Source organism: Enhydra lutris, unplaced genomic scaffold (assembly GCF_002288905.1).
Source record: "Enhydra lutris kenyoni isolate GAN:26980312 unplaced genomic scaffold, ASM228890v2 scaffoldscaffold61, whole genome shotgun sequence".
NCBI lineage: Eukaryota > Metazoa > Chordata > Mammalia > Carnivora > Mustelidae > Enhydra > Enhydra lutris.
The window spans coordinates 6,296,598-6,324,125 of record NW_019154145.1 but is presented as its reverse complement, the minus strand read 5'-3'; the positions used below and the strand labels follow the sequence as shown (position 1 = coordinate 6,324,125).

General features: G+C 49.0%; 1 protein-coding gene across 1 annotated transcript in view; it reads left to right on the top strand.

Moving 5' to 3' along the window:
* Window positions 1–11,195: 11,195 nt before the first annotated feature.
* The window catches only part of LOC111158607 (Scm like with four mbt domains 2), a 204,817-nt gene continuing 188,484 nt past the window's right edge, over window positions 11,196–27,528 (top strand). Inside the window, exons 1-5 of the mRNA XM_022520745.1 lie at window positions 11,196–11,372; window positions 12,024–12,156; window positions 12,506–12,657; window positions 20,305–20,399; window positions 22,081–22,321. Coding sequence (XP_022376453.1) covers window positions 12,558–12,657; window positions 20,305–20,399; window positions 22,081–22,321 — 436 coding nt within the window. The 5' untranslated portion in view covers window positions 11,196–11,372; window positions 12,024–12,156; window positions 12,506–12,557. The remainder of the gene's footprint in view (window positions 11,373–12,023; window positions 12,157–12,505; window positions 12,658–20,304; window positions 20,400–22,080; window positions 22,322–27,528) is intronic.

Here is a 27,528-nt window from a genome sequence, read left to right as displayed (position 1 = left end):
CGTTCCCCTTGGAGGAGGCAGGACGGCTCCCTGTGGAGTAGCAGAGAACAAGGAGCCTCGTTTTGGTCCTTGTCTTTCATTGTCTTTAAAACTTTAACTTAAATATGCTTTATCCTTCCCTGCTAGCTGTACAATGCAGGGTACCTTTCCCCTTTCCGTCCCTCTACGGCTGCCAACCTCAGTGCCTTAACACAGTTCATTAGATTAAGTCTGGGAGTAGCCAGCTGGGCCCTGAGGTCCTCACCCGCCTCTTTTTACGCAAGCTATTGGGATCCAGCTCAGACCATGGGTGATGTTTTGTTTTTTGGGTCTTTATTCCATTCCAGGGGAAGCTTTAGTACTCTCTCCTCCCATATACACTTTGTTTTAATGAGGAAGGTCCGTGAAAACCCAGATTCCCTGAACCGTGTGCCTGGGAGGCGAGACTTTTGGAACAGGCCTTGTGTTTGGCAGATGAAACAGTGATGCTTGCTGCAGTGAGAAGGCCGAGAGTACCTTCAGGTTCATGATCATTACATTCCAGTGCAAAGCCCAGAACTCCGTTCATTACATTCCCCGTGCTCTGTAACCAAGCTAAATTAGGGTGTTTTTATTGACTTTGCATAACGATATGCACTTGGACGCCCCTGGAGCCAACTTCCTTCATGCATTTAAATGATATGATTTATAAAATTTGATTTATGCCCAATTTTATGGTTATAGGTATGGCTTCAAGTAAACACCTGAAATGCTCTTCAGTTGGTTTATGAATCCCCGGCGACGCTGCACGGCTCTCCACGCTGGCTTCCATGAGACGTTTTGAGGTGTGTGGCATCTCTCAGGCGTCTTTGCTGTGTATCTGGGCTGCCGGAAGTAACGGATATGTAAAATCCCCACAGAAAACTAGGCGCTGATGATTAGACATTGTCTACGCATGTCTAGCTTGCAGAAGGATCCGTTGTCAGAATTCTCTGCCTTTTGAGTTCTCACGGTCGTGTGTACGACGCATGGGCTCGTGACTCCACGCACGGGTGTGTAACGTGGGATACGCGTCTCCTGCAGAGATGAAGGATGCCTTTGCTTTCGTCAGAGGCTTGGACGGATGCTCTAATTCATTCCAGACTTTGTAGGTGACAGGGAAACCCCAGGGTTAGTTCAAGATGTCAGGACCGTGTGGGAAGATGTCTGTGTGAATAGAACTCATGCTTTTTTATCGTAAGGCCCTTCCAGGCTCTTTGGTGTAAAGTATGTGGTGTCAGTCATAGGGTCATCTGAGGATGATGTTCAACCTCAGTGGCTTGGAGGCAAATTTCTGGTGCAAGAAACCCTTATCACCACCTCGATGCAAAGACCTATCGCCTACCAGACTCCATTGGGGATCTCAAGGCCCCATCCTTGTTTAGAGCAAATAAGTACTTAACAGTCCGTAAATAATCCGTAGGTAAAGAGTAAGTCAGTAAGTGGCCTTCTGACATGTTGCACCGCTTATCTGCCCTTTGCCTGGGTTTTCTCCTGTTGCACAGTGCCCCGTCGGAAGCACTGACGTCGTTCACTTTCTGCTCGAGTAACACATGCCGTTTGGCCGCGAGGCTAAGAGGTGACAGTTAAAACCAGGAATTAGAGGTCACGGTATGTTACTGTGGGAACCACAGGCTGCCACAAGCCAGCCAGCCCCGGTGTTGACTCCTGAAGTACCTTTCATCCCCCACATATCTTGTTTCCCAGGATTGGGGTACAAATCTGATTGTAAAGAATTAGCATTTCTTCTGCCGGGGCAGCCATGTGTGTCAGGTTTCCCTCTGTTTAGAGTGAAAACCGACGAAGCCCGGTGGACAAATGGCCAGTAAATTGCTGTCCTAATCAAGGTGACTCAGACTCCGAGCATATGGTGGGTGGCAGCGTTTCACGAACCTTCTGCCCCACAGAATCCACTCATCTCACTTGATGATGGAATCAGGCAGGACCTGTCTCTTTTTCGAAAGGCTGAGTGTTGGCTGTTAGGCGTCAGGAGGAGCTGGACGCAGTCAGGTGTCATTTGCGGCGAGATCCGGTGACAGGGTGGGTAGGAATGGAAGGGGGCTGTCCTGGACAGTAGCACTTGGCACCCGACGTGGCTTTCCTTCCCCAAAGCCCTTTCCAGGTACGGTTCCTGGAGCTGCTCTCCCCGTCCCAGACGCATCCCATTTGCCCACTGCTTCTTCCAAAGACGGAAGCGGTGGTTTCTCCGAGATCGGATTTGGGACAAAAATTGGGTTGTGTGTCCTTCAGAAAACCCCCCCGATCTTTCCCCCTTTATTTGAAATATTTTGAAAGGTCTTCGCTCAGGTTGGGTGTCCTGTGCTCATTTCGAGATGCCCGGAGTAGGAAATGAGGCCGTTTTCTGCGCGATTTAGACACGCTAGACATCCACGGGCAGCCCGAGCGTGTCTGGAACTTCATAAGCTTTGAGTTCGGACCTTCGCATTTTATGGTCTCTCCGGAGGATAGTCGCCTTTCTGAGTCACGGAGAGACACGGATGACCACAGACCTTCCCACTTCGGAGTAGCGCGCGTGAGATTATGAGTATGTTAATTAGCTACGTTGCAAGTTTCTTGAAAGACGTTGAGGCAGATCCCTTTGAACAGTCCAGGTAACTCTGAGACAGTTCTTTTGTCGCTAGCGTAATGCAGTTCACTAAAGTGAGCCCTTGTGAGGCCTCGTGACTTCCAGTAGAAAGCTTCGTGGTTTCACCTGCGCTTGGGTATTGTCTCTGCGCAGTGAAAGAGCGACATTTGTCATGTCTAATAAAACAGGATCAAGGTGAAAAAGTGGTATATTAGTGAGTAGTGGGGCAGGTAAGGAAAGAAGAGAATTTATTAACTCTCAGAAGTGGCAATCTGGAGCTGGACCCTCTGTTGCTTTGGATTTAAGAGAGAGATCCTTCTTGGAGCCCTCACGTGCCTCATCTCAGGGAGGAAAGGGATTGTGTGTGTTTTGCGATGTCCCCTTCTAAGCCACTGACAGTAGGCAGAGACCTCCGCCTTCCCTGATGGAATAGGGTGGAACCCTTTCCAGTGTATGTTGACTAGCCTGAGAGTAAAGACACTCATGGTGGGGTTTCCTCTTGGAATGACCCGAGAGACGCCAGCCAGCCCCTCGGCCCCCCTCCTCTTAAACAAGAGAAACCAGAGTGCTGCCAGTCTTCTGAGGAAGGTGCCTAACATGACAAGTAGAGACCAGAACCAACCAAGGGAACAAAATGACTTACAAATCTCTCAAAGAAGGTTATGAATCACCGCAGGGAGGGTTTAGTTTAGACTTTGCATCCCCTTAACAAGAACGGGATAGGGTGGGAAAGGGAGTCTTCATGAGAGTTTAGACAGAGCTTTATGCAATTAAACCATGAAATCCCATAGAAGAGCTAGAGGGAGAAGCTGAAGGTAGATCCCAAGTGGAAGATTTAAAAAAAAAAAAATAAAGTGACAAAACATAAAAGGAAACATTAAGCAGATTGAAGTGGTCTGGCATTTGATGGAATATTTGGGTGAAAGAACAGAGAACACAGATGAGGAAATCAGCAGTAATTCAAGAAAATATCCTAGTCTAAGAACATGAATTTTACACTTGAAAGAAGTCTGAGTGCCCTGAAGCCACAAGCAGATCGTTAGAGGCCCCAGGAGCTGCGCCGCTGACTGACGTCCCCCGTGGAAGCTGTGAGATCGTGGACAGAAGCCCTCAAAACTCTGCGAGAGGGTGTTTTTGTTTTTTTCCCATGTGTAGTTTTTGTTTTTGTTTTTAGGTTTTATTTTATTTATTTGAGATAGCACGTGAGAGAGAGAGAGAGAGAGCGCGCACAAGCAGGGAGAGCAGCAGATGGAGAGGGAGAAGCAGAGTCCGCACCGCACAGAGAACCTGATGCGGAACTCGGCCCCAGGACCCTGAGCTGAAGACAGCTGCTTAACCAACTGAGCCACCGAGGTGTCCCTCAACTTTGGAATTTTTTACCCACCTAAACTCCTGGTACAAACGTGATGGTAGATAATGACATTTTCAACCGTGCAAGGCCTCCTCTTTTCTACCTAAGTCCTTTCTTAGGGGACATACCTCCTCAAAAGAGAAAAGCGAGACATGGGGGACCCAGAAGAGAGGAAGTGTGACAAAGGAAAGAGAAGCCAGGTCTCAGATGGCGTCTGCCTGCCGGGCATAGAAGGCAGCCTGATGGGAGCAGAGCAGAGGCCCCGGTGGAAATTTCTTGAGATGAAATGAACAAAATGCCTATTTATGTCAATTTATCAAGAAGAGAAGTAGATAGTGGAAAAATTGCATTTGGATGGGTGATAAGTATGTTAAAACTAAGGATGTGGAAAGAACAAGATCATGACTGACTCCAGAGCACGGTTGTATGAGGAAGGGGCACCAGTCCTCATGTGCCATGGGGTCAGCTGGGACGTCTTCACAGACCTGCTGGGGTCACACCTGTTAGGAGGCGAAGGGCAGGAGGGAGGGAGCGAGGGGGAGCGGGCTGAGTGTGAGCACATGACTCGACAGAAACAGGCAAGTTCATAAGTGAGTTATCAGAGGTGTGGAGACGAACACCATGGCAGTCAGCCAAGGGGTTTGAAGAAGGAGGGAGTTCCCAGGCGTCACCCGGTCACCTCGGTCCCAGGAGTGAGGGACCGAGGGAAGAGTCCGTGGAGATTGTACAAGCCAGTTTCCTTTTGCTTTTCAAGAAAAGAGACCTGGAAAAAGTAATTCGGCCAGATACATAGATCCATTAAGAGCGTGGCTCCCCCATGAAGAGTCAACGTGATGCCTTCTTGATAAACTGTAACTCTTACCAAACTTTTATGGGGAACAGGCTGGACTGACTTCGGCAGATGGGGTCGCAAAGCTCGACTTTATGAGATGGAACGGAGGTGACTGGCATTCTGTAAGGAACGCTGCTTACCATGCAAGACTCTAACGCAGAGCTACTTCTGGGAGAACCAGCCTTCCCCTTGCTACGTGTAAATGACTTTGCAGAAATCATAATATTTTTGGGGGGTACACCTTTGTTAAATCTCTCTTGATGAAGAACTGCGTTATCTTTCTCAGCAGCCCAGACAAGAAAGTCTTTTCATCAAGCAGGGGATCTCCCGAGGGCAGTGCTCGGCCCAGCGTCGTCCGCGGCGCCTGGAAACTTGCTAGAATACAGAGGAACAAGGCAGTTCTCTGGATCTGTGGGTCAGAGACTCGGGGGTGGGGCCCAGCAGCCCTAGTTTTGACAGGCCCTCCAGCTGATTCTGTGTCTTCAGTTTTGAGAACCATTGAGGCAGCGGACACCATTCTATGTAGTGAGGACCCCCTCGAGTACGGGTGACCCTCCCCCCACGAGGCTCACCCGATCATAGTGTAGGAGGCTCTGTTTTCACTTCCCTGGGGACCTCGGCCTCCTTGGGCTTGAAGCACCTTGGTCACCGCTGGTGGGAACTGTGACTTTTTTTTTTTTTTTTTTTTAAACCAAAGACCGCGTTTTACATCAATCTTTGGACAAAAGCTTAGCATGCATCCTGAGGTCAACCGTGATGACTAGAGCATCATAATCACAGACTTATAAAAAGGGAGCACGGTCCTTGTAGGGTGTGTTTGGTGGGATTTGGGCCCTAAGTGGGGGTGGTGTAGACGAGATGATGCTTACTTCCCTGTGATGTGGTGGTAGGAGTGGACAGCGCACACCAGCCTCCCTTTCCGTTGCCTCGCTTCGCTTCTCTGGGAGGCTCACATCCGTGGGATCACAGGTGGCGTGGATCGTGAGGCTTAGATGTGTTCCTGCATTTGGGCCCTCATCTCACCTCTGGGGCTCCTTGTGAAGGAAGCCTCAGAGGTCTGCTAGCATTTATGGCTGAGTGTGGTGGACACGGCACTGCTGATGATGGGGAAAAAGAAAACACCCTTTAATGGTCAGTAGGAGGGGAATGGCAAATAAATTACCGTATTCGTATTATAATAAAAATTGTGCAAGTCATGTTTTCGAGGAATTTTAATGACGTGGGAGAAGTGCTGCTATCTGTGTGATGGCAAATGAAACGTGAATTAAAATTCTAAATTCTAGGTGAGCTGAAACCCCGCAGAGAAGCTGTCAGGGGGACCTACTCTCCAAATAAGACTAATTATTCCCGGGTGTTAGAATGATAAGTGATTTTCATGTGCTCCTTTATAATTTTATTTTCTAGACTTCTGCAGCATGTGTATACCTTTTATGGGAAGGAGGCCAGTAAATATGGTTGAAAAAGTGCAAGTGTGATGTGACATTTGCTAAAATAAACACATTTTGCAGTCTCCTCTGTAAACAAGAGTGTTGTCACTTGTCCTTATAGAATAACATAAGGTTTAACTCTGCCACTCATTGATGTGGCTTTCTTTTTGATATTTATAATGTTACCCTTGAGTTCTATTTAAAATGATTGATTTGGTGCATTTAAATTGATGTCTTACTTTATAGTCCCTGATTCCCTTTTTACGGTGTCTGGCCAGGGGCAAGGGCAGAGAGCTGAATCCCTAAGAAGTCATAAAAACTTCAGCAAACTTTTCCCCCTTCAATAAGTATTCTATAAGCCATTGATACATGACTCATTTCTTAATAATTACATTCATGGACATTTCTTTTTCCTTCCCAGAAAAACTTTAAGCCTGATTACATTTTTTGAGCTGGACTGATTTTCCTGAATTTATAGATGAATGAAAACAGAAAGCGATTTTAGTGTGACATGCATGCTTTCGGATATTAGATCTTTTCTTCTTTGAAATTATAGCGATGCAAAAATGCAGCACATTCTGTAAAAACCTGCTTCATCGGAACGTTTGCTGTGCAATGTTTGTGGGATATCACGGGGAAGCTGTTAAGTCTCTTTTTGAAGTTTCCTAGGTTTTAAAATTCCTGGGTTCTCTTTTAATGAGCTTGCTATTGTTAAATTAAAACTTTCAAGAGAGCCAAGAATTGATGGTTATTTACGACAGGCTCCAAATTCAGATAGAGTAAACCCTGGCCTACCTGTGTAGTGGGCTAGCTTTTCTCCCGAATACAGCAGCCACTCTGACTTTTTCATGAAAATTAATGAAAATTAAAATTGAAATCATCTTTTCTTTTCTCTTTAAATTGAAATCATCTTTCATGTTAGCTGCATTTCAAAGGCCCTGTAGCCACATGTGGCTGGTGGTTACTGTATTAGACCCTGCAGGTCTAGAAAGTTCGACTAGACCTTCCTGGCAATTTAAAGATAATTCAAAATAGGTAAAAACCCCTAATAATTTCTGGTTAGCCCTAGAATACTATCTAGTAAGTGTTCTTCCCCACCCATTTTCTTACTAACAAGACTTTGCTTGGCTTATGCTAAAATTATTTAACTGTCTCTGATTTTTTTACCAAATGGTAGGAGGAGGTGGAAAAGAATTAACAGGGGAGGGTGCTTATTCTGTTAAATTTCTTTCAGATAAACAGGTAATCTGAATGCAGAAAAAACCGTTAACACTGAAAAAAAAGCTCTGGTAGATTTGTAGAACTTTAGATTCGAAAAGGGCCCTGGATTGCATCTAATCAAGCTTTCATGAGAAGTTTGAAGGAACAGAGAGGTCAAGTCATTTGCCTGGGTCACACAGCTAGATCATAGCCTTGCTACTCTCCCAGTTGCTCTAATTGTGTTGTTCAGCAGCTTTAGAGAGAAGAGGAGCCAATTAGAGTGGGATTAACTTTACACAGGATCCCAAGTGTATTGTAAAAAACAGGAAGTTACCCTTTAAAAACCCAGCTTTGTGAGCTTTCTTTTCATGTCTTTAAAAAAATAAAGGTACTTTCATTAATAGAAAGCTTTACCTTTGGTCTTGAACCTAATATATATTTTAAGAACCAAAATGAAATATGCCTCTTTTTAAAAATAGCCTTTTTTGGGGTCGGGGGTTGGCGGCAGGAAAGGATTTTCTTTTCAAAATCCTGTTTTCATTTTGTAGGACTTCGGGGTTGGTTTTAACCAGCGAGCTCTGCTGCCCCCACAAAGTCCCCTGGAAGTACATTTCTGTGGAGTGGTCTGTCGTTCTCCTGTTTGACGTGGTTTCTCCGGCCATGTTTATTTCCACAGGCACAGCCTGGGAATGTGCTGTGGAGACCGAGCTGTGGAAAGGGATTTAGTCTAGGAAGCTGCCTCCAAGCTGTGAAGAGATTGCGTCTTGTTAATGTCGGAGGGACCCCTGGGTCGTTTGTACCATGTCCCCTGGATTGGCCTTGTGAAGGATGCTGTGCACTTGTTTCCTTCTTCTCTCCCCAGACCTTCATCCACAGGGTCCTGTTTCAGTCCTGTCCCTGTCTGTCCGTCTGTCTGGCGAACGGCTGCCTGGAACAGGTCGAATCATGGCACTCCCGCAGTGAAATTCTGCGGTGTCTGCTCTTGCCCGCAGAGTGGAACGCAGGGTTGGGGTCCTCACTTGGGCAAACCAGCCTCCTGGCCTTGGGGTTCAGCCTCGGGCCTGTTCCGCTAGCACTTCCTCCGGTCCTGCCTGCCCCCGCCCATCCCTGTGGTGATCACGGCTTCTGCGCCTTGTTTGCCTCTGCCTCTCTGTGTCTCTAGTGTCCCTGTCCCTGACCAGCTTATAAGGGGTCATTGCGTGCTCCCTGTACCCTGTGGGGATGCCCTCTGTACTAGACTGTCTGATACGCCGTTGGCTCCAAGGGTCCCCCCTCCTATGTCGTTCAGCTGCTTGTCCTTTGGCCATCCCAGGCCTCAGTGATCTCCCCGACAGACCCCAGCGGACATCTGTGAGGGAGGCAGTGTTTCCCAGAGGGTGCCGCACCTTCCTCTGGGTGCCCCCGTTACTGGTGGGCGTGGTGTCCCCCGGCTGGGTGATCAGGGGATCCGCAAATTCACACCCATGCTTCTGGCGTCACGGGCAGGTGTGTGCTGTCTGCTGCGTGCTCCGCGTACCTGTTCTTGCCCGGGTGCTTGTTGGCTCCTGGGTCTCTGGTGCGATGGCCACGCTTGCTTATCAACAAGTGAGTTCTCTGCCGATGGCAGCGGCCATGGCTCCTGGATGCCGGTGGCGCTGGAGACACACGGTGCTTACCGCCACGTGCTGTGACATCTGGGCCTAAGGCACCAGGGCTTGTGGGGAGCCCCGGTTGCCCGTCCCTTTCCTGCCCGGTTGGCTGCATGCCGCCCCACAGGGAGGGGACCTCCGGAACCGCGGCTGCCCACAAATCCCAGTGTCTGCGTGGTAGCAGGAGTGCTCTTAGGAGAATGCAGTTCTACCTGTCATCGTGTGCGCAGTGTTAGCAAACGGCTGTCGCTGCGGTGAAATTAGCCAGCCCCAGCGTGCAAAGTGCTGGGGTTGCCAATGCCCTCTGTTTTAAAGCATCTTGGAACCCGTGTATCTGTTCCACGCATTCCTTTACTTATTTCTTAAAACAAAACAAAACAAAACAAAAAAAACTATTTAAAGAAAAACACACCAGTTTTCGTTTAGGTTGAGGTCGTTCCTGTGTGCACCTAGTTTCCTTACACCGTCGGTCTTAGACGCTGCTGGAGGGCGGGGTAGGACTGTCCTGCCTTGCTTTCTTGGCCCCACGCAGGGCTCCGTTGAGCCTGGGGTATTTCCCGATCCTTGATGAGACTTTTATTTTTTTCATTTTTTTTTTTAAAGATTTTATTTATTTAACAGACAGAGAGAGACCACAAGTAGGCAGAGAGGCAGAGAGAGAGGGGGAAGCAGGCACCCTGCTGAGCAGAGAGCCCGATGCGGGGCTTGATCCCAGGACCCTGAGATCATGACCTGAGCCAAAGGCAGAGGCTCAACCCACTGAGCCACCCAGGCGCCCCCCTTGATGGGACTTTTAAACCCCGGAAGCTGTTTCAGCCTTTTAACCAGTGCCCTCTTTCCTGGGACAGCCTCAACTTCTCCTGTATCCCCGGTCCTGAATTCTGGTCCTCAGATCACAGAGCCTCACTTTGGCTTCAGAAAGCAGGATAAGCAAAATAGACTCAAAATGGATGAAGGATCTCAATGTGAGAAAGGAATCCATCAAAATCCTTGAGGAGAACACAGACAGCAACCTCTTCGACCTCAGCCGCAGCAACATCTTCCTAGGAACATCGCCAAAGGCAAGGGAAGGAAGGGCAAAAATGAACTATTGGGATTTTATCAAGATCAAAAGCTTTTGCACAGCAAAGGAAACAGTTAACAAAACCAAAAGACAACTGACAGAATGGGAGAAGATATTTGCAAATGACATATCAGATAAAGGGCTAGTGTCCAAAATCTATAAAGAACTTAGCAAACTCAACACCCAAAGAACAAATAATCCAATCAAGAAATGGGCAGAGGACATGAACAGACATTTCTGCAAAGAAGACATCCAGATGGCCAACAGACACATGAAAAAGTGCTCCATATCACTCGGCATCAGGGTAATACAAATCAAAACCACAATGAGATACCACCTCACACCAGTCAGAATGGCTAAAATTAACAAGTCAGGAAATGACAGATGCTGGCGAGGATGTGGAGAAAGGGGAACCCTCCTACACTGTTGGTGGGAACGCAAGCTGGTGCAACCACTCTGGAAAACAGCACGGAGGTTCCTCAAAATGTTGAAAATAGAACTACCCTATGACCCAGCAATTGCACTGCTGGGTATTTACCCTAAAGATACAAACGTAGTGATCCGAAGGGGCACATGCACCCGAATGTTTATAGCAGCAGTGTCTACAATAGCCAAACTATGGAAAGAACCTAGATGTCCATCAACAGATGAATGGATAAAGAAGATGTGGTATATATACACAATGGAATACTATGCAGCCATCAAAAGAAATGAAATCTTGCCATTTGCAACGACGTGGATGGAACTAGAGGGTATCATGCTTAGCGAAATAAGTCAATCGGAGAAAGACAACTATCATATGATCTCCCTGATATGAGGGAGAGGAGATGCAACATGGGGGGTTAAGGGGGTAGGAGAAGAGTAAATGAAACAAGATGGGATTGGGAGGGAGACAAACCATAAGTGACTCTTAATCTCACAAAACAAACTGAGGGTTGATGGGGGGAGGGGGGTTGGAAGAGGGGGGGTGGGGTTATGGACATTGGGGAGGGTATGTGCTATGGTGAGTGCTGTGAAGTGTGTAAACCTGGCGATTCACAGACCTGTACCCCTGGGGATAAAAATATATTATATGTTTATAAAAAATAAAATTAAAAAAAAAAAGCAGGATAAGCACCTGTGCTCAGAAGCTGTGCAATGAGTCAAAGATGGTCTCCCAGTTGGTTACATTTACCTGATAATCTGTCATTTCATTTTCTTATTCGTGTACTTCTCTTCGTACCCGCAAGAGGCTTAGGTTGCCGCTGGAAGAGCCAGTCTCGACATTTCCATAGTTCCTATTCGGAAGTAGGTATTTTCTTTCTTTGTATTTTGATGGACAGATGGCTTTGTATCCCTCCCCCGCCCCCACAGCGTCTGGTGTAGTATTTTATGAACAGGTGGGGAGTAAGTTGGTGCTGGGTTAAGTTCCCGCACCGGGTACCGGGGACCTCACCCGTCTTCTCCTGCAAGAGTTTTCTGCCTTTTTCCTGCCATGGTGCAGGTGACTCATACCCTTTTATGAACCTTTAATTTTGACCTGACCTCAAAATAATTTTCCAGGAAAGTCAACTGAATAGCACCCAAAGGGCCGTGTGCGTGCATATGTGTGTGTGCGTGCATGTGTGTGGCAGCTTAAAAGGGAGCGGTATTTTCTTTATGTGGGTGACAAATAAATAAAGGTATTTATTTACAAATAAATTATTTATTTATTATTATTTATTTATAATAAATAATAATAAATAAATAATAAATAATATATAAATAAATAATAAATAATATATAAATAAAGGCATTTATTTACATTATTAAATAAACAAATAAAGGTATTTATTTACAAATAAATAAAGGTATTTTCTTTATGTGGGTGACAAAATATTCTATTTATAGGTGTAGAGTTACTGTGCCTTCCTTTATCCTTGCTCTTTTGCTGATTCAAACTTTCCTCTACGTGTGCAGCACAAGCAGACGTTGAACGAGGGAGAGATTTAAAAGGCCGCATGGCTGAGTCGAACCACCTGCGATGACCGTGGCCGACCCTGAGAGCGGCGTGCCGGTTGTTTCGTGAGCCGGGACGTAAACGAACTGAATTGTAGGTTCCGCGAGAAGCGCCTGTAATTTTACCTGTTTTCCCACCTCGTCCTAGCAGAATGCCAGCGAAGACTAGCTGGGCTGTGCTCGGAAAAGTCTGGATTGGTCAGGAAGCACCTTGGCAAACGCCGAGCCCTCGCCTGGGTCTGGTCGCACATTGCTTGGGACACGCGCGCCGTCTCCCCGGGTGTGGGTGTTTCTGTTACCAGCGTTACGCGGCATCCTGCGTGTTAGGATGACCCAGTAGCACATCTGAGAGGACGCTGTTACTTGGCGGGGAGGGACTTGAAAAACAAAGGAATATAATCAAGGTTCTCTGATTTTTTTTTTCCTTTGTTGGTTGCTCCTAGGTAATTCTTGCTGCGGGATGCGTTAAGAGAGGAGGACCCTTGCTCACTAGGCATGGAGGGCAGCTTGTCCGCGTCCAGCATGCAGGAACCCGCCTTCTCATCCCCGGAGAAGCAGCAAAGCTCAGCGAGTGGTAATGGAGGTCTCGATTCAGGTGGGACGTTGTTTTCTGGATTTCTCTCTCTGACGTGGTGATTCGGTGACCCGGATCTTCCTGAAAATGTTCAGGCATCAGTGGGGTGGACATTTCCAGATCTCTCATGCTGCCTGTTCCTAGCATCTGCTGTCATAGTTAGAAGCCTACAGTAGCTTGAAAGTTATGCAAAATTTGGCCCCAAATGAGTATTTCCTATACTAGATGGCGAGGGGTGGGTCACAGTGAGGGGACAGATCGCTTCAGCATCTCAGTGGCTAACACAGTGAAATGTTTATATGTCATTTTTTAAAAAAAGATTTTATTTATTTATTTGACAGACAGAGATCACAAGTAGGCAGAGCAGCAGGCAGAGAGAGAGGGTGAAGCAGGCTCCCTGCTGAGCAGAGAGCCCGATGCGGGGCTCGATCCCAGGACCCTGGGATCATGACCTGAGCTGAAGGCAGAGGCTTTAACCCACTGAGCCACCCAGGCGCCCCTTTATATGTCATTTTTGCCAGTTAGGACACACCGTCTTTCTCTTATGGGTCCTTGATCAACAGTGACGTCATCTGGCTCCCAAGACACAGCTGTCCCTTTTGCTCAGAAACTCTTGACCAGAATGACTCTTGTGTTTGCGCCAGTGCAAGGGAGGTGGGAACGTCAGACTTTTCTCCCAAGTGCTTTGAGGGACAGCGGGATCCGCCCAGGCACCTATGCCACCGTCTCCCCTCCTCTCTGAAACCTTGAGCATGTCTTTCAGAGAAGTGCCTAATGGGAAAGAAATTTAGGTCACGTGAGTCTGTGGTCAAGTTTTTCCTCTGTTCAAGGAATCTAACACCTAACCAGCCTTAGAGTGAATGTTAGTATTTGATCAGTGAGTTAATTCATGCATCTTTTTCTAAATATTTACACAAGAGTCCGTTTTAAAAAAAAAACACTTTTTTTTCCCCCTTTTTTTTTTTTTTTTAAAGATTGCTCTATTTGCATCACAACAAATTCAATCAGGACAGGTTAGCTGTCTGGATCTTGAATATTTGCTCTGGTGAATTCGTGTAAAAAACTGTTGATCCTTAACTAAGTGGTAGATTTGACACTTATCTGGAGAAATCACGATGTTTGCCTTTTTACTCGGATGAGTGTTGTCAAGGGCAGCATTACTGAAAGCTCGATATCACTGGATTTATTGCGTTAACTCAAATTTCTATCTTTATCTGCAAAAAAATCTGGAAACCCCTGAAGTTATTGCCTAAATATGGAGAAGGATGTTCGTGTCTGCTTCCCAATCAGCCCCGTTTCCCCACCCGCCCCGTTGGGATTTTTCTGTACATAAGCTGGCATGAGGAAACTTCTAGAAGCAGAGCTGAGACACTGTCCCCCAGTGGAAGTATGGAAATTCCCTTCTGAGGAAACTCAGTCCCATAGGCGGAAGGTTCACCCTACCCTTCGTTAAGTACAAATACGCTTTTTAAAAAAAAGTCTGTCTTACGTTTGCTGCGTGAGATTACATTTCCACTTCTGGTTCCCCGGGCTCTCCCCGTGCCTTCGCAGAACGGTCCTGTGTCTGTGACTGCCTCGTTTTCAATGGTGTGTTTTCGAGCCTGTTGAAAAACCTAACGTGTGTGGACTTCTCAGTTTCTTGCAACGGCAGTATATGTGTCTAGCTTATGTAGGTTTTGGAGCCCATTGGTAATAATACGGTGTCGGGAAAATTATCTGGGCAGCGTTTCCTCGTGGGGGATCCCATGAATAGGGAAGTAGGAGATTTGTTCTGTCACCGGCTGGGCTGGGCTTGTGCCGAAGGCCCGTCGTGTGCACACACTTCATGGTGGCTTCCTTGCTCACGCACGACGGCGGCCTGAATCACACGAGACGGGAGGCTCTTTTCTAGAAATGCTAGTTCTGAAGGACTCCAGAGTGTCTTAACATGCATAGACATGGGCCCAGGAGCCTTTTCCCCCCGTACGTGGCTGATCTTTCCTTTCTCCTTGGAATTTCCACAAGCGGCTCTTTGGAGGCTTTTAGATGAGACACGAAGAGTGGCTCCTCAAGGAGAAATAAATTTAGGGCAGGATCTAAACCTCTGTAGAGGGCAGAGGCCGACTGCCAGAGTCCCAGGGTCGTCTCAAACACTGTCTGTTAAACCGGACTCAAGTAGGAATCCTCAGGAAGCTTATTTTCCCTTTCAAGCTGGTGATACAGAAAACAGGTCTGTTCTGGCGTCAGTGGTGGGGTGTGTGGTGGTGGGACCCCCTGTGACATGTTTGGGGCCGCGAGCATTTTGTGCAGGACCCACTCACCAGAAGAGCAGGAGAAGGCAGGCATAGCTGGTTCTCTGTGGACCAGGGACAGGTACGTACGTGACCCTGAGTTCGAACTGTATGGCAGGCACTCTGCAAGTACTTTGTGTCTGTTGACTTGGTTTACCCTTCCATGACCCCATGAAATAGCTACTTATATCATCCGCATGGTAAAGAGGGGGGCACCGGACAACATGGCGAAGTCCCTTGGCTCTTGGGTTGGGGCCAGGGTTTCGTTTCCAGCATCTGGAGGCCCGGGAGCAGGTGCTCTGCACACTGGGTCACACCTGCCCTTCCGTGCGGGGCGAAGTCACCAAGGTGCGCCAAGCACACCCCCTCCGTGTGCAGACACGCACTTTCTGAGATGTGGGCACGACCCAGATGTTTTCTTGTCCTTCCCTCCACTTGTCCGCTGTCCCCTCCCCACATGTGATGGGACACGGGCCGTCTCCCCCAGCAGGTGACTACGCATAGGTGCCTGGAGCTCTTCTCGGCCCAGGTGACGGGCCGGCTGCTGGTACCTGTGTCCCCACGCCCTACCCTGAGCCGCTGCCCTTCCTCGCACGGACGAGCCGTCCCTCTGACTTTCGCAAAAGCTTTACCGGACAGCAGTGAGGTCCAAATCTGATTAATGGCTTTTTCTCCCATTTTGCCTCTTCTCCTAATGAAATCTCAAATCCTAGTTTGACTGGCATCTGAGTCCTGTAAAGGAAACAGGCGTCCCGGGAAACGACTCCTCCTCCCAGGGGCACGGAGGATGTGGCCGGGATGAGCGCAGACCCGAGAGCCCGAGGCCTCCCCAGCAGACAGGGCAGACGACGTTGTCACCTGGCGGGCGGAGGAGGCTGTGGACCGGAGCTGGTGCTGGAACTCTGGGCTCCTCCAGTCGCCGTGATAAAAGCAAGCCAAATAGCATGCCGACACGGTGATAAATGGACTCCTTGACATTATTTTTCCAGGCCGGCTGGATGTAATTTCCCGATGAAGTTGGAGATAAAGTGGGGTTGCACATTCAGACCGGGTGGGCCTCTGAGTGAAGAGAGTTATGCTGGGAACGTGGGCTTGAGCAGTTTTTTCTTTTTCTTTTTCTTTTTTTCTTTCTTTCTTGTGTGTGTGTGTGTGTGTGTGTGTGTGTGTTAGCAATACATTAATTGCAGTTCCATAGATTTTTTTTTTTCTTTTTAATTCTGGAAAGAAAGGAGTCAACATTCTCATTAGAAAAATTCAGATTTCTGATTCTTGGTGCTAGGAACTGGTTCTGTATGACTCCATTTGTGTTCCCTGTTAAAAACAAAACAAACAAAAGACCCCAAAGAGTTCTCTTTAGAAAAGTTACTGCCCTCCTCTGTCCCTGCCCGCCCCCCAACTGGGTGACTGGGTGATTTTTATGTGTGTGTGTGTGTGTTTTTTCTGGAAAATCTCTTTGGCTGTCTGCATCGTCTGAGTGCAGGTGACTGTCCCCCCTTCCCTGGGGGATGTCCTGCAGCCATGAACTCGGCCCTCCCTGTGACCTTGGGCAGCCCTTTCCCAGCGTCCTTCATGTTGTGAGTCTGCTTAATGCAGTAATGGAAGTACTTTTTAAACCCTGCGGTGGTATGAACGCCCTATCAGCAGGGAAAATCACGAAGACATAAAGCCTTCTTTCTCTTCCCGAGGAATATCTAGGTGTCATGTGAAATTTCATCGGCTCCAAACCTGCAGGCTCTCCGTTCTTTTATTGGCTAGTGGTCACGGACGTTAGCGCTCAGCCTCGCAAAGTTAGCCCGATTCAGACTCTAAAACCAGAACCCGAGATTCGATTCCTTAAAAAAAAAAAAAAAAAAGGTGTGTGAGCCACGTGTTTACCCTGTTTTCCACTCGCATGGGTAAGGTGTGTCAGCATCCACACCTCAACTTTGAGTGCGCTTTTTCTATCTATCAGGGAATAGGCTGGTCCCATAAGTAGCCTTCTGTTCTCCACGACTGAATGGCCACTAATGAGTGCGCCTGTTTTCTTTGAGAACGTGCAGTTTTCTTGGTCGCGTTTCATGGCCTGTTTTCATGACATCACAGGGAAAAACGCTTCTGACTGGTGCCTTGGCAGAGGACGGAGCTTGTCAGAATTTCCCTGATAAAAAGTTTATGGGTTGACGAGGTTTATGAATCAGCTGTAAATATTTGCTCTGGGTTTATGAGACCTCCTCTCGTAAACAGGGTGCGTGTTTATCTGTTGCTTATTGAAAGGTCTGCAGAGAACGGGCTGTTCGGGGATCGTGTGCCTAGGGGACATGCTGTGAGTCACAGGTCGGGGAAGGCCTTCTGGTAGGGGACCCTGCGTGTTGTGTATGATTTTATCATTGGAAACTACCCGTGCTGGGCACACAGGCTTTAACTTTTAAAATCCTGTTCCAGCTTTGACTTCTAAGTATTTTCCCGGGACTCTAGAGCGTGGAATGGCTCTCTCCAAGGCAGCGTTCTTCTGAGCTCGCTGGGGAGTCCCTGGGGGGCCTTTCCGTCCCCTGGTGGCTTGAGCGAACGCCAGAGTGAGCCTGGAAGCCGTCTGCAGCCTGCTCGTCGCAGGAAGAGAAGCTCAGTTTGTAATGAATGAGTTAAACTTCGGTGAGGACGGGGTTTTGGTGAGAATGCCGGTGGCCCCGATTGGAATTGTCTGCAGCGTGGAGAACTGGAGCGAGCGGTCTCAAGGCTGAAGCAGAGAGATTGAAGCCACAGGCTCACCCACACGGATGATTCCATGCGATGGGGTCCCTGGTCCTTCCAGGCGTGGTGCTGAAGCTTAGTGACACTTTCCAGCCCCAGGCGCTGGCTGCCACAGGCCCTTCCTCCGGGGCGTGTCCTCAGGCAGATGCTTCGATGCCAGGGAAGCCATCACTCCCTACGAGATCCCTTCCATTTCCCAGGAGCTGTTCATTCACCCGCAGCTCTCCCAGGACCACCTGCCTCCGAAGGCCCAGGCCTGTGTTTCATACCCTTGTCGTCCCCCCAGTCTAGTCCTGCTGCTGAAGGCTCTGGGGGTTCTGCGTATGCCGTTTTTTCTGAGCTTGGCTACTGCTTCCCGCCTTCCCCCACCTCCTGCCTCATCCTGCTGCCGGGCTGGGGTCTGGAGTGCTCTTAGGCTCACCCGCACGGAAGACAGAGAAGCTGGCCCCGAGTCTGCCCTGGGTTCTCCAGGAGGAGGAATGGGTAGTGGTGCTGGAGGGCCTATGCCCCACGTATGATGCAGGCAGAAGGGAGATATAGAGAGGTGTCTCGGGACAGTTTCAGCTTGAAACCGGACAGCCCGAGTGGGATTCCTACCTCTGTGGCTAGACAGTTGCGTGGTCCTGGTGAACGCCCCCCGCTTCTCTGGGCTCCTGTCATCTCTTCTGTGCCATGGGGGTGGTGGTCACCATCTGTCAGGGTTTTTGGAAGGATGAAAGGGGGTGATGCACGCAAAGTGGTTAGCAGCGAGCTGACACCCTAGTCCTGTGCAGGTCTTAAGACACTGCTGTGACTGCGTGGTGGCTCTGTGGGGCCGGAAATGCGTGACCCTGGCTGGGGTGGGCAGGCCTGCAGGTGGCATGGGCTGAGCGGGGGCCGGACAGGTAGGCTGTGGAGAAGTCACAGACTTCCTCTGCACCAGGCGCCCTGAGCAAATGAGATGTGTGCGGATGCTTCTGGCTAGTCCATCAGAAAGCAAAGCTGGTAATCGATGCTTGCGGCCTTTTGGGGAAAGAGTTGTGAGTCGAGCCATTGGGCGACACCCGGAGGGGTTTCCAGAAAGCGACTGTGTTCCCTGCAGGTTTGCGTCATGGTGTCTCTTGTTAGGTGGCCGCTGCGGGACCTGCTGACTTTTTTCAGGGAGCCTGTTTCCAATGGAAGGACCTTAGTCCCTGGATAAAGTGGAATGTTGGGACAAAAACAAGGGGGAAGGGTTTCTCTTCGGGTCGCTTTTATTTTTTCCTGCACATTGAATTATAAACCAGCTCATAGGGGGCGACGTCGAGGAGGCTAGTTCTGAGCAACTTTGATTTAGAAGACAAAATGTAAGGTAACTACTTTTAACCTAGCATGGTTTGACTTTCCAAAAACGATCTGTCCATTTCCGAGACGATACAGAGTAGCACCAGAAAATTATTTTCCGTACTTACAATTGAAGAAAGCATGGCTTTCTTTCCAAGAGCCTCCTGCTGCTGATTCCCCTGGCCCATCTGCCAGGGTACACCACTTCTCCATTAATAACGTGACCGAGAGCATTATTTATTCTTGGCCCGTGAAACAGGCTCTTGCTTATAGGAGATACACAGCTTGAGCATTAGCAGCCATTGCGTTCTCACAAGGAAAGGGAAGCTAAACTTCGACGCTCTCACTTAGCCACATGTGTGGACAGCCCTACGCTCTATGTTCTTTATGCTGTGATAGCCTTGAGATAGGTTAAAGTCATGTTTACAGCTTGTGCGTTCTTCCCGTTGGAATCCATGGCATGATATTGTTATCCATACATTAAAATGAGGTAATGGGTTCTTTTTGACTATACAGATTGTATCTTACACACAGTCTTAAGTGTTTTGGGAATTACTTGATTGTCAGCTGCTTGGTTTCTGTCCCTAAGTTGCTAGGTGACCTCACATACTGGAGCAAGGCTTCTGGACCTCAGATAGTTTTTTCCTTGGAAGCGCATGAGAGCCAGTGCTTCCTGAGGTCCCTGAGGACACGAACAGTCTGTGCTGTTGCTGTCTGATCTCTAATCTCTCACCACTCTGAGGTGTCCGTGCTGTCTACACGTCCAGGTTTCCTTGACCTGGTCCTCCAACCTCCCCGGAGAAAGGAGGGCCACCGTGACGCTGGCTGATTCCCAACAAGCACTCTAACCGGCAGCAGACATGCCCTGAAACAAATCGCTTTTCATTTGCCCGAGAGCGCTTAATTTTACACTTGATTTTGCCAGCGTAGTTCAGGCAGGATTTCCTCAGCGTTCCTTTTCCTTAGTCAACATTCCACAGTTCCCACGCCGAAACGGACAGGACCAGCAGCATCCTTTTTTTTTTTTTAAGATTTTATTTATTTGAGAGAGAAAGAGAGCGAGAACACGAGCAGGGGGAGCATCAGAGGGAGGAGGAGAGGCAGGCTCTGGGCTGAGCAGGGAGCCTGACACAGGACTCAATGGATCCGCTGACCCTGAGATCATGACCTGAGCCAAAGGCAGATGCTACACACACTGACCGACCGAGCCCCCCAGGGCCCTCAGCAGCGCCCTCAACAGGACCCTCCTGCGCCGTTGAGTTCCCTTGTCTCTTGCATGAAGGATCCCCTGTGCTTCATGGGAGGCCGGTGCCTTTCCGTTCTTCGCTCTGGTGTTGACATTCTTCCATTTTTCTTTGTCTTTTGACAGAAGAAGGTTCGAGCCTGGAGGAAATCGGCTTTAACTGGGGGGAGTACCTGGAGGAAACAGGCGCCAGCGCAGCCCCTCACACGTCCTTCAAGCATGTACGTCTCCCCGCTTGTCTTTCTGGTCTGCATTCGGAAGGTGGGAAGGGGCATCCGCAGGAAGATGCCGAACCTTTGGGAAGAAAAGGGAAATCGAGGCAGGATTTTTTAGAAATCAAAAGGAGAGGGCAGCCAGCTGTCAGAAGGATGGGCCTCGTCCTTGCACTTGATCTCTTCCGGTAACAGGGCTGGGCCCTGGGTGGGACTCAGTGTGCAGGAACCGTGGGCACCTTACCCTTATTCTGCACCCTGAGGCACTGCAGCAGACAGACGTGGCCCTGCAAAGGGCACACAGCCTGAGACAGGTAGGACTGATGGGAGTAAAGAGCCAGCAAACAGGGCAAATTCATAGGCTGAGTAATGTCATCTAGGAAGGATAATTATTTTTATTTTGAACAGATACTTTCATTTCAAAAGGACACCTCTAAGTCTTAGAGCCTTTTGTAGGCAGATGATTGAAATTAGAGGAAATAACTAAATATTCAGAATACATTTGGATCAAACCAGAAAATCATCTTCATCAGTAATATTTCTTTGAGCAATGCACAAAGCGTGCCCAGCCAAGGGCAAGGTCCAGGAAATAAAAGATGGAGGTTTTATCAGACTTTTGCTTATGTATGAGATTTTGGTAATTTATCATTAGCAAGGGAAAGACTCAATTTCCAGAACCCGAGTTCTGAGGCATTACTATTGCTTTACTGGAAATGAAAATTTAATTCTGAGAAACATTTTTTTTTTCTTTTCCACTGGGCTATCCAAGGCAAAGATTTAGCCTGAGTCTGATAAGCAAACTGGGGCACTTTTCCAGCTGGTTCTTGCTTTTGGCCCTTTTGCCTCTCAAGATGCTGGGATGACTTGGCTAGATCCCTTGAGGGAGTTAAGGAAAGAGATACCGATCGACAGTTTTTTCCTTCTTTTCTGGACCAGGAAGTCATCAACATTTCTCCATGTGGAGCCACCCCATTCCCTTTGATCCAGTCACTTCTCCCACTTTCCTTCCAACCACAATGCAGTTTCCTTCCCGACGCACAGTTTCCCCAGGCCTGTGCACCTGGTTTAAAGGAAAAGTCGCGTGGACCCATCGACGAGCTACGTATAAATCAGGCAGCTGCTCCTTGGGGATGTCTGATGCGTGAGCTTTCCAATGTCATGGCTCACCGGCTTGCAAAGCCTCCTTTTTGGGGGATGGCTGGTACATATTAATACAGTGTCACCCCTAAATAAAAAAAGAAAAAGAAATGCATTCTTAAAGGCTGTGCTATTCTCTCGGTGGCCCCTAGCCACGCGGAGTTTCTGAGCAACTTGGAAGTGTGTCGTCCACCTGGAGATGTGGGGTGAACGTAGAAAGCTCACGGGATTTTGTGGGCTGCCTTGGAAAAGAACAACAGAAAACAACTCCGTATTTTTTCATGTTGATTACATCTTCAAATGGCAACATTTGGGATACATAATATTTGAGTTAAATAAGATACATTACTAAAGTTAATTTCATCTGTTTTAATCTCTGATATTTATGGAGGCTACTGGTAAACGTCTGGTGGGTGGCTCCTCTTGTATTTCTCTTCCAGCTGCCCTAGGGCAAGGGGAATAGTGTTTTTTAAGTGCTGGGTTTTCAGTACTTCTCATGTGATACAATGTGTCTGATGCGGGGATGGTTTCCCTGTGTTTCTCCTTCCTGAAGGTTGAAATCAGTCTTCAGAGCAACTTCCAGCCGGGGATGAAGTTGGAGGTGGCCAACAAGAACAACCCTGACACGTACTGGGTGGCCACGGTCATCACCACGTGTGGGCAGCTGCTGCTCCTGCGTTACTGCGGGTACGGCGAGGACCGCCGGGCCGACTTCTGGTGTGACGTGGTGATCGCGGATCTGCACCCCGTGGGCTGGTGCACACAGAACAACAAGGCCTTGATGCCCCCGGACGGTAAGCTCCCTGCGTCCAGACGGCCGGGTAGCCCATGCCCCGAGCCCCCAGGCCTTTGGAGTCGCACATGATCATCGTTCCAGATGCTCGCGGAGACTCCAAAACCGATTTATTGGAAGGTCTGGTGCTTTGTGGTTCTTCGGGAGTTTCAGTGTGAGGAGGACTCCTGAGTGGGAGGGGGGCCCGGATGCATTTTTAGTTGTCCGCTGAGACCTCTGTGGCCTTTTGGGGACTAAGACTTTGGAGTCTAGTCCTCAAATGGGTGGGGGGGTAGGAGAGGAGGAGGCGCGTCACGGAAACCTCGCGTGCCCCCGCAGATGGATGGTGTTGCTTTTCTTCTGAGTTAGACACTGGGCATTTTTAAGACTTCATTTACTTATTTCAGAGAGAGGGACAGAGAGTGTGAGCTGGAGGGAGAGGGAGAGAAGCTGAAGCAGACTCTGCACCAAGCACAGAGTCTGACGTGAGGCTCGATCTCACAGAGTCGGACGTGGGGCTCGATCTAACGACTGTGAGATCAAGACCTGAGCCGAAACCAAGAGTCGGCTGCTTAACTAACTGAGCCACCCACACACCCCGAGACTGGGCTTTGAATAGTCACCTAGAGCCCGTGGAACGGGCTTCTCTAGTAAGTTTTCATTTGTCTTCTTGTGGGGAGACTGTCAGGGTGGGAGGCGTGTAGAAAACCAGGCAGATATGGAGAAAGGACGTTCTTCCCAAGGGAATCGTTAGAGCTTGTAGAGAGAAGGTACATTTAGTTGCCGGAAAACAGTGGTTCCCTCCAGTGACCGTACCCCTCAGGGGACATTCAGCCGTGTCTGGAAGCATTTTGTACACCCACAACAGTGGGGTGCTGCTGGCTTGTGGTGGAAGGGCCAGGGGGCCACACAGGACAGTCCCCCAAACAGGCAATCACGGGGCTCGAACTGCCGGTGGCACGGACTTGGAGAAACTGAGGAGCTCGTCTGATCCCGTAAGTGAGAAAAGCCGCCTTTCCAAATATTTGAATCGTAACACCCTGTTTTCAGTGTTTGATCCCGTGGTGACGGCCGCGGTGATGCTTGAAGACCCTGAGTGCCGAGGCTCAAGCCCGTGTCGTGTCTTCATAGTACCTGTCGGTCTAGTTTAACTTGGACTTGATATCTTTCTTTCTGCCTGACACGTAACGTTGAAGAGCTGAGTTTTGAGTTCCTTTTCTGTCCCCCATATTGGCAGTTGCTTTCGCCCAGGACTTTGCGATTTGATCTACTTTCTGTAGTTCTGATATATTGTTCTTCTGATTGGTGGGAATGGTCTGTGTCTTTCTACTCCCCCGTGCCGTGCCTAATAGAGGGACTGCTAAGAGGTGGTCATGGACACATGACCCACAACCCGTGGAGCTTGAGTTGCATTTCCGTGACGTTTGTAGGGACCAGATATGTTGTCTGGGCCTCGGCTGACATCAAGGCCCCTGAGTGCTCCAGAAGAAAGAGAGATGGGCCCTTTGGTCCAGCTTTGGGTCATTGCACCTGTGCTCCCCCATGCGCAGGACGTCCTCCCACCCCTTTGCCTCCTCCAGCCACGAGCTCACAGGCGGTCAAGGTCAGACCCTGTTTTTGCTCACAAAGCCCCTGGTGCCCTCAGAATTGATCACATTTGCCACCCTGTCCCTCCCCCCTTACTGATCCTTGAAAGCAAATTAGATGATGATAACACGTACCGTGAAAGTCGCCCTTGAAAGTGTGCCCTTCAGTGGTTTTTGGCTGCACAACCGTTGCCATTGTCCTGATGCCAGAGCATTGTGCTCACTGTGTAAGGGAAGACCGCCACTCTGCTCTCCTATCCCCTAGGCTCTGGCAACCACCGGCCCGCTTTGTTTCCACAGCCTCGATCATGAAAACACACGGAATCACAGAATGTGAGGCCGCTTGAGTTTGGATTCTTGAACTTTGCATCATGTCCTGGAGGCTCACCCCTGTTGTTCACTGTGTGGCTCAGGACATCATGCCTTTTCCTGGCTGCGTACTGTTCCGCCAGCCGTCTGCTCTCCGCTGCGCTTCAGCATTTGGCCGTGGGCGGGTGCAGCCGCAGTCTCTGTTCTGTGGTTTTACCCCGAGCCGTGGGCCCCGCGGTGGGCGATCGTGCACTCGGGTGGCCCGGTGCTGACACCTGTGCTTGGCGAGGTCTGAGTAGGTGCTCATCGAGGGAGCGAATACTCTGGAAGGAGGTTATGGTCTCTGCTTATTGTGTAGATGCCCTTGAGGAGAGGAATCCCTGAAGTGCCTTTCTTCCTGGCCTTTGCGTGTCCCTGGCGCTGCGAGTGTGAGCCTTGTGTCTGCTCTCTCTGTGGAGGGAGGGGTGGTGGGTGGTGACCGGTCCCCGCTGTATCTCTGCGCCCCGTCCCAGGTCTGCACGCACACACAGTGGGCCGAGCCCGGTAGAGCTCTCTGCAACGCGTCCCAGCCGGGGCCTGCACTGTAGGTCTGTCATAAGCCACATTTTATTTATTTATTTATTTGACAGAGGGAGAGAGATCACAAGTAGGCAGAGAGGCAGGCAGAGAGAGAGGAGGAAGCCGGCTCCTGCTGAGCAGAGAGCCCGATGCGGGGCTCGATTCCAGGACCCTGGGATCATGACCTGAGCCGAAGGCAGAGGCTTTAACCCACTGAGTCACCCAGGCGCCCCATAAGCCACATTTTTATGTTTCTCTTACTTTTTTTCCCCTCTTCACAGAGTTTTAAGTGGATGGAAACTTGTGAACTGTAAGCACAGTGTCAGCCCATCTCTAGAACCTTTTTGTCTTGCATAACTGAGGCTTTGGACCCACGGAGCCGCAGCCCCGCATTTTCCTTCCCCTGGAAGCCTCCACTGCACAGCCTGCTTCTCTGTGTTTGCGCGTCTGATTCCTCACGTACCTGGGGTCGTGCAGTGTGTGTCCTTCTGTGACCTGCTTACTTTCCCTCAGCATTGAGTCCTCAGGGTCTGTCCGTGGGCGGCGTGTCCTGGGATTTCCCTTCTTTTCCCTTCCAGTTTTATTGAGATGGAGGGAAGCGACAGCCGTGCGTGAGTTTGCTGGACAGCTGTCCTCTCGTAGAGAGACAGAGACGAACTGAAAGAAAAGAGTGTGTTTTCCTCGTGATGAGACCTGTCGGGATTTACTGTCTGAAAACCAGCTGTACCGCATGGCAGCGTCAGCTTTCTGTGCCTGCCGTCCCTGTGCGGTCATAGCTAGACGCTTGTCCCTCTCGACCTCCGTCCTCCAGTTCCCTTACCCCCCACGGCCTCTAGGAACCGCACATCTCATCTCCTGTAGTATGAGGGTTACTGGTTCTTTGTTTTTGTTTGTTTGTTTGTTTTTTCTTTTGAGTCCACCCAGAAGTAAGGTGCTACAGTGTTTGTCTCTGTCTGACTTACTTCACTTAATGTAATGCCTCAGGGGCTGTCCGTGTTGCGGCAGACGGTAAGATTTCCTCGTTTTCTTGTGGCTGAAGGATATTCCGTCATATGTACCTACAGTGAACATTTTGGTTGTTCCCGGGTCTTGGCTGCTGTAACTTAGGCCGCTGTGAACCCAGGGAGTCTTGGTTTCCCCTGGGGAGATACCCAGTCACAGAATTGCTGGATCATGAGGTAGTTCTAGTTTTACGTTTCCGAGGAACGTCTGTGCTATTTTCCAGAGAGGCTGTACCGACGGGCACGCCCACCAGCAGAGCGTGAGCGCTCCCCCTTGTCCACATCCTCGCCAGCATGTTGTCCCTTGTCTGTCTGAGGACAGCCATTCCGCAGGGGTGAGGTGAGACCTGCGGGGGGTTTTGATTTGCAATTTCCCTGATGATCAGTGATGTGGACAGGTACCCGTGTGTGCTCTTCGGAAAAATGTCTATTGGGAGCTGCTTCTCAGTTTTCCTTTCTCTTTTTATTGAAGTATCATTGACACACGTTACGTTAGTCTCAGGTACACAACCCAGTGATTCAGCGTCTCTGCGCCTTGTGCTGTCCCCACAGGAGTAGAGCTCCCACCCGAGCTCTTACACGGCGTTACAGTATCTTCAGCCGTATTCCGCGTGGGGTATCATCCATCCCTGTGATTTATTCATTCCATAACTGGGAACCTGAGTCTCTCACTCGCCTTCACCAAATACATGAAGGGAAATGGGTGAAGCTTCTGCCCATTTTTTTAAAATAAAGACGTTATTTATTTGAGAGAAAGAGAGAGAGTGCGAGCACGAGTGGAGAGGAGGGACAGAGGCAGAGGGAGAAGCAGACTCCCTGCTGAGCAGGGAGCCCAGGACTCCCAGATCATGACCTGAGCTGAAGGCAGACTCTTAACTGACTGAGCCACCCCACCCAGGCACCCCTTCTGCCCGTTTTTAAATTGGATTTTTTTAAGCTGCTGAATTGTATGAGTTAATATTTTGGATAAACTCCAATCAGATCCATGGTTGCAAATATTTTTTCCCATTCTATAGGTTGTCTTTTCATTTTATCAATGGTTTCCTTTGCTCTGCAGAAGGCTTTTTAGCTTGTTGTAGTCCCGCTTATTTATTTATTTTTTATTTTATCGTTTGTGCTTTAAGTCTCATATCCCAAAAAATCACCCCCAAGACTGATGGCTAGGACCTTTTTTTCCTGTGTTTTCTTCTAGGCGTTTTATGGTTTTTGCTCTTACATTGAGGTCTTTAGTTCATTTCGTGTTAATTTTTGTGAGTTGTGCAGATAGGCGTTCCTTCTTTTTTAAGACTGAGTAATACTCCGTTTGCTTTGAATGAAAACAGCCATGGAGGTGAGAAGATATAATGTAACATATGGTTATTTAATTTCCCTGCTCTGTTCTCTCATGAAGTAAACCGGTCTGGATGGATGGTTTGTGCTGATGGAATATTGGGAGTATATCCTTGCTACTCGGAGAACGAGAGATCTTCCCACTTGCCCAGCTCCAAACACGACTGATGGCCACACAGCCATGCCCATACCCACCTCGGGCGGGTTCTCGGGCTGCTTCCCTGCCTTCTTGCTGTCCGTGCTTATCTCATTCATGACTCACTCTCCAGGTTTGACGCGTTAGCAGCTAAATGCCCTTGGAAATGGTGCACAATGGTTTCCCTTATAATACATTCTCTAGTGAATCGTTTTAGAGGCAAGTTCCAGAGTGCTGAATTTTAACACTCTCGGAGCTAATGGGTTCCTTGGGTAGAAATCCATGTTGTTGCTCGAGAGAGAGGGCATAG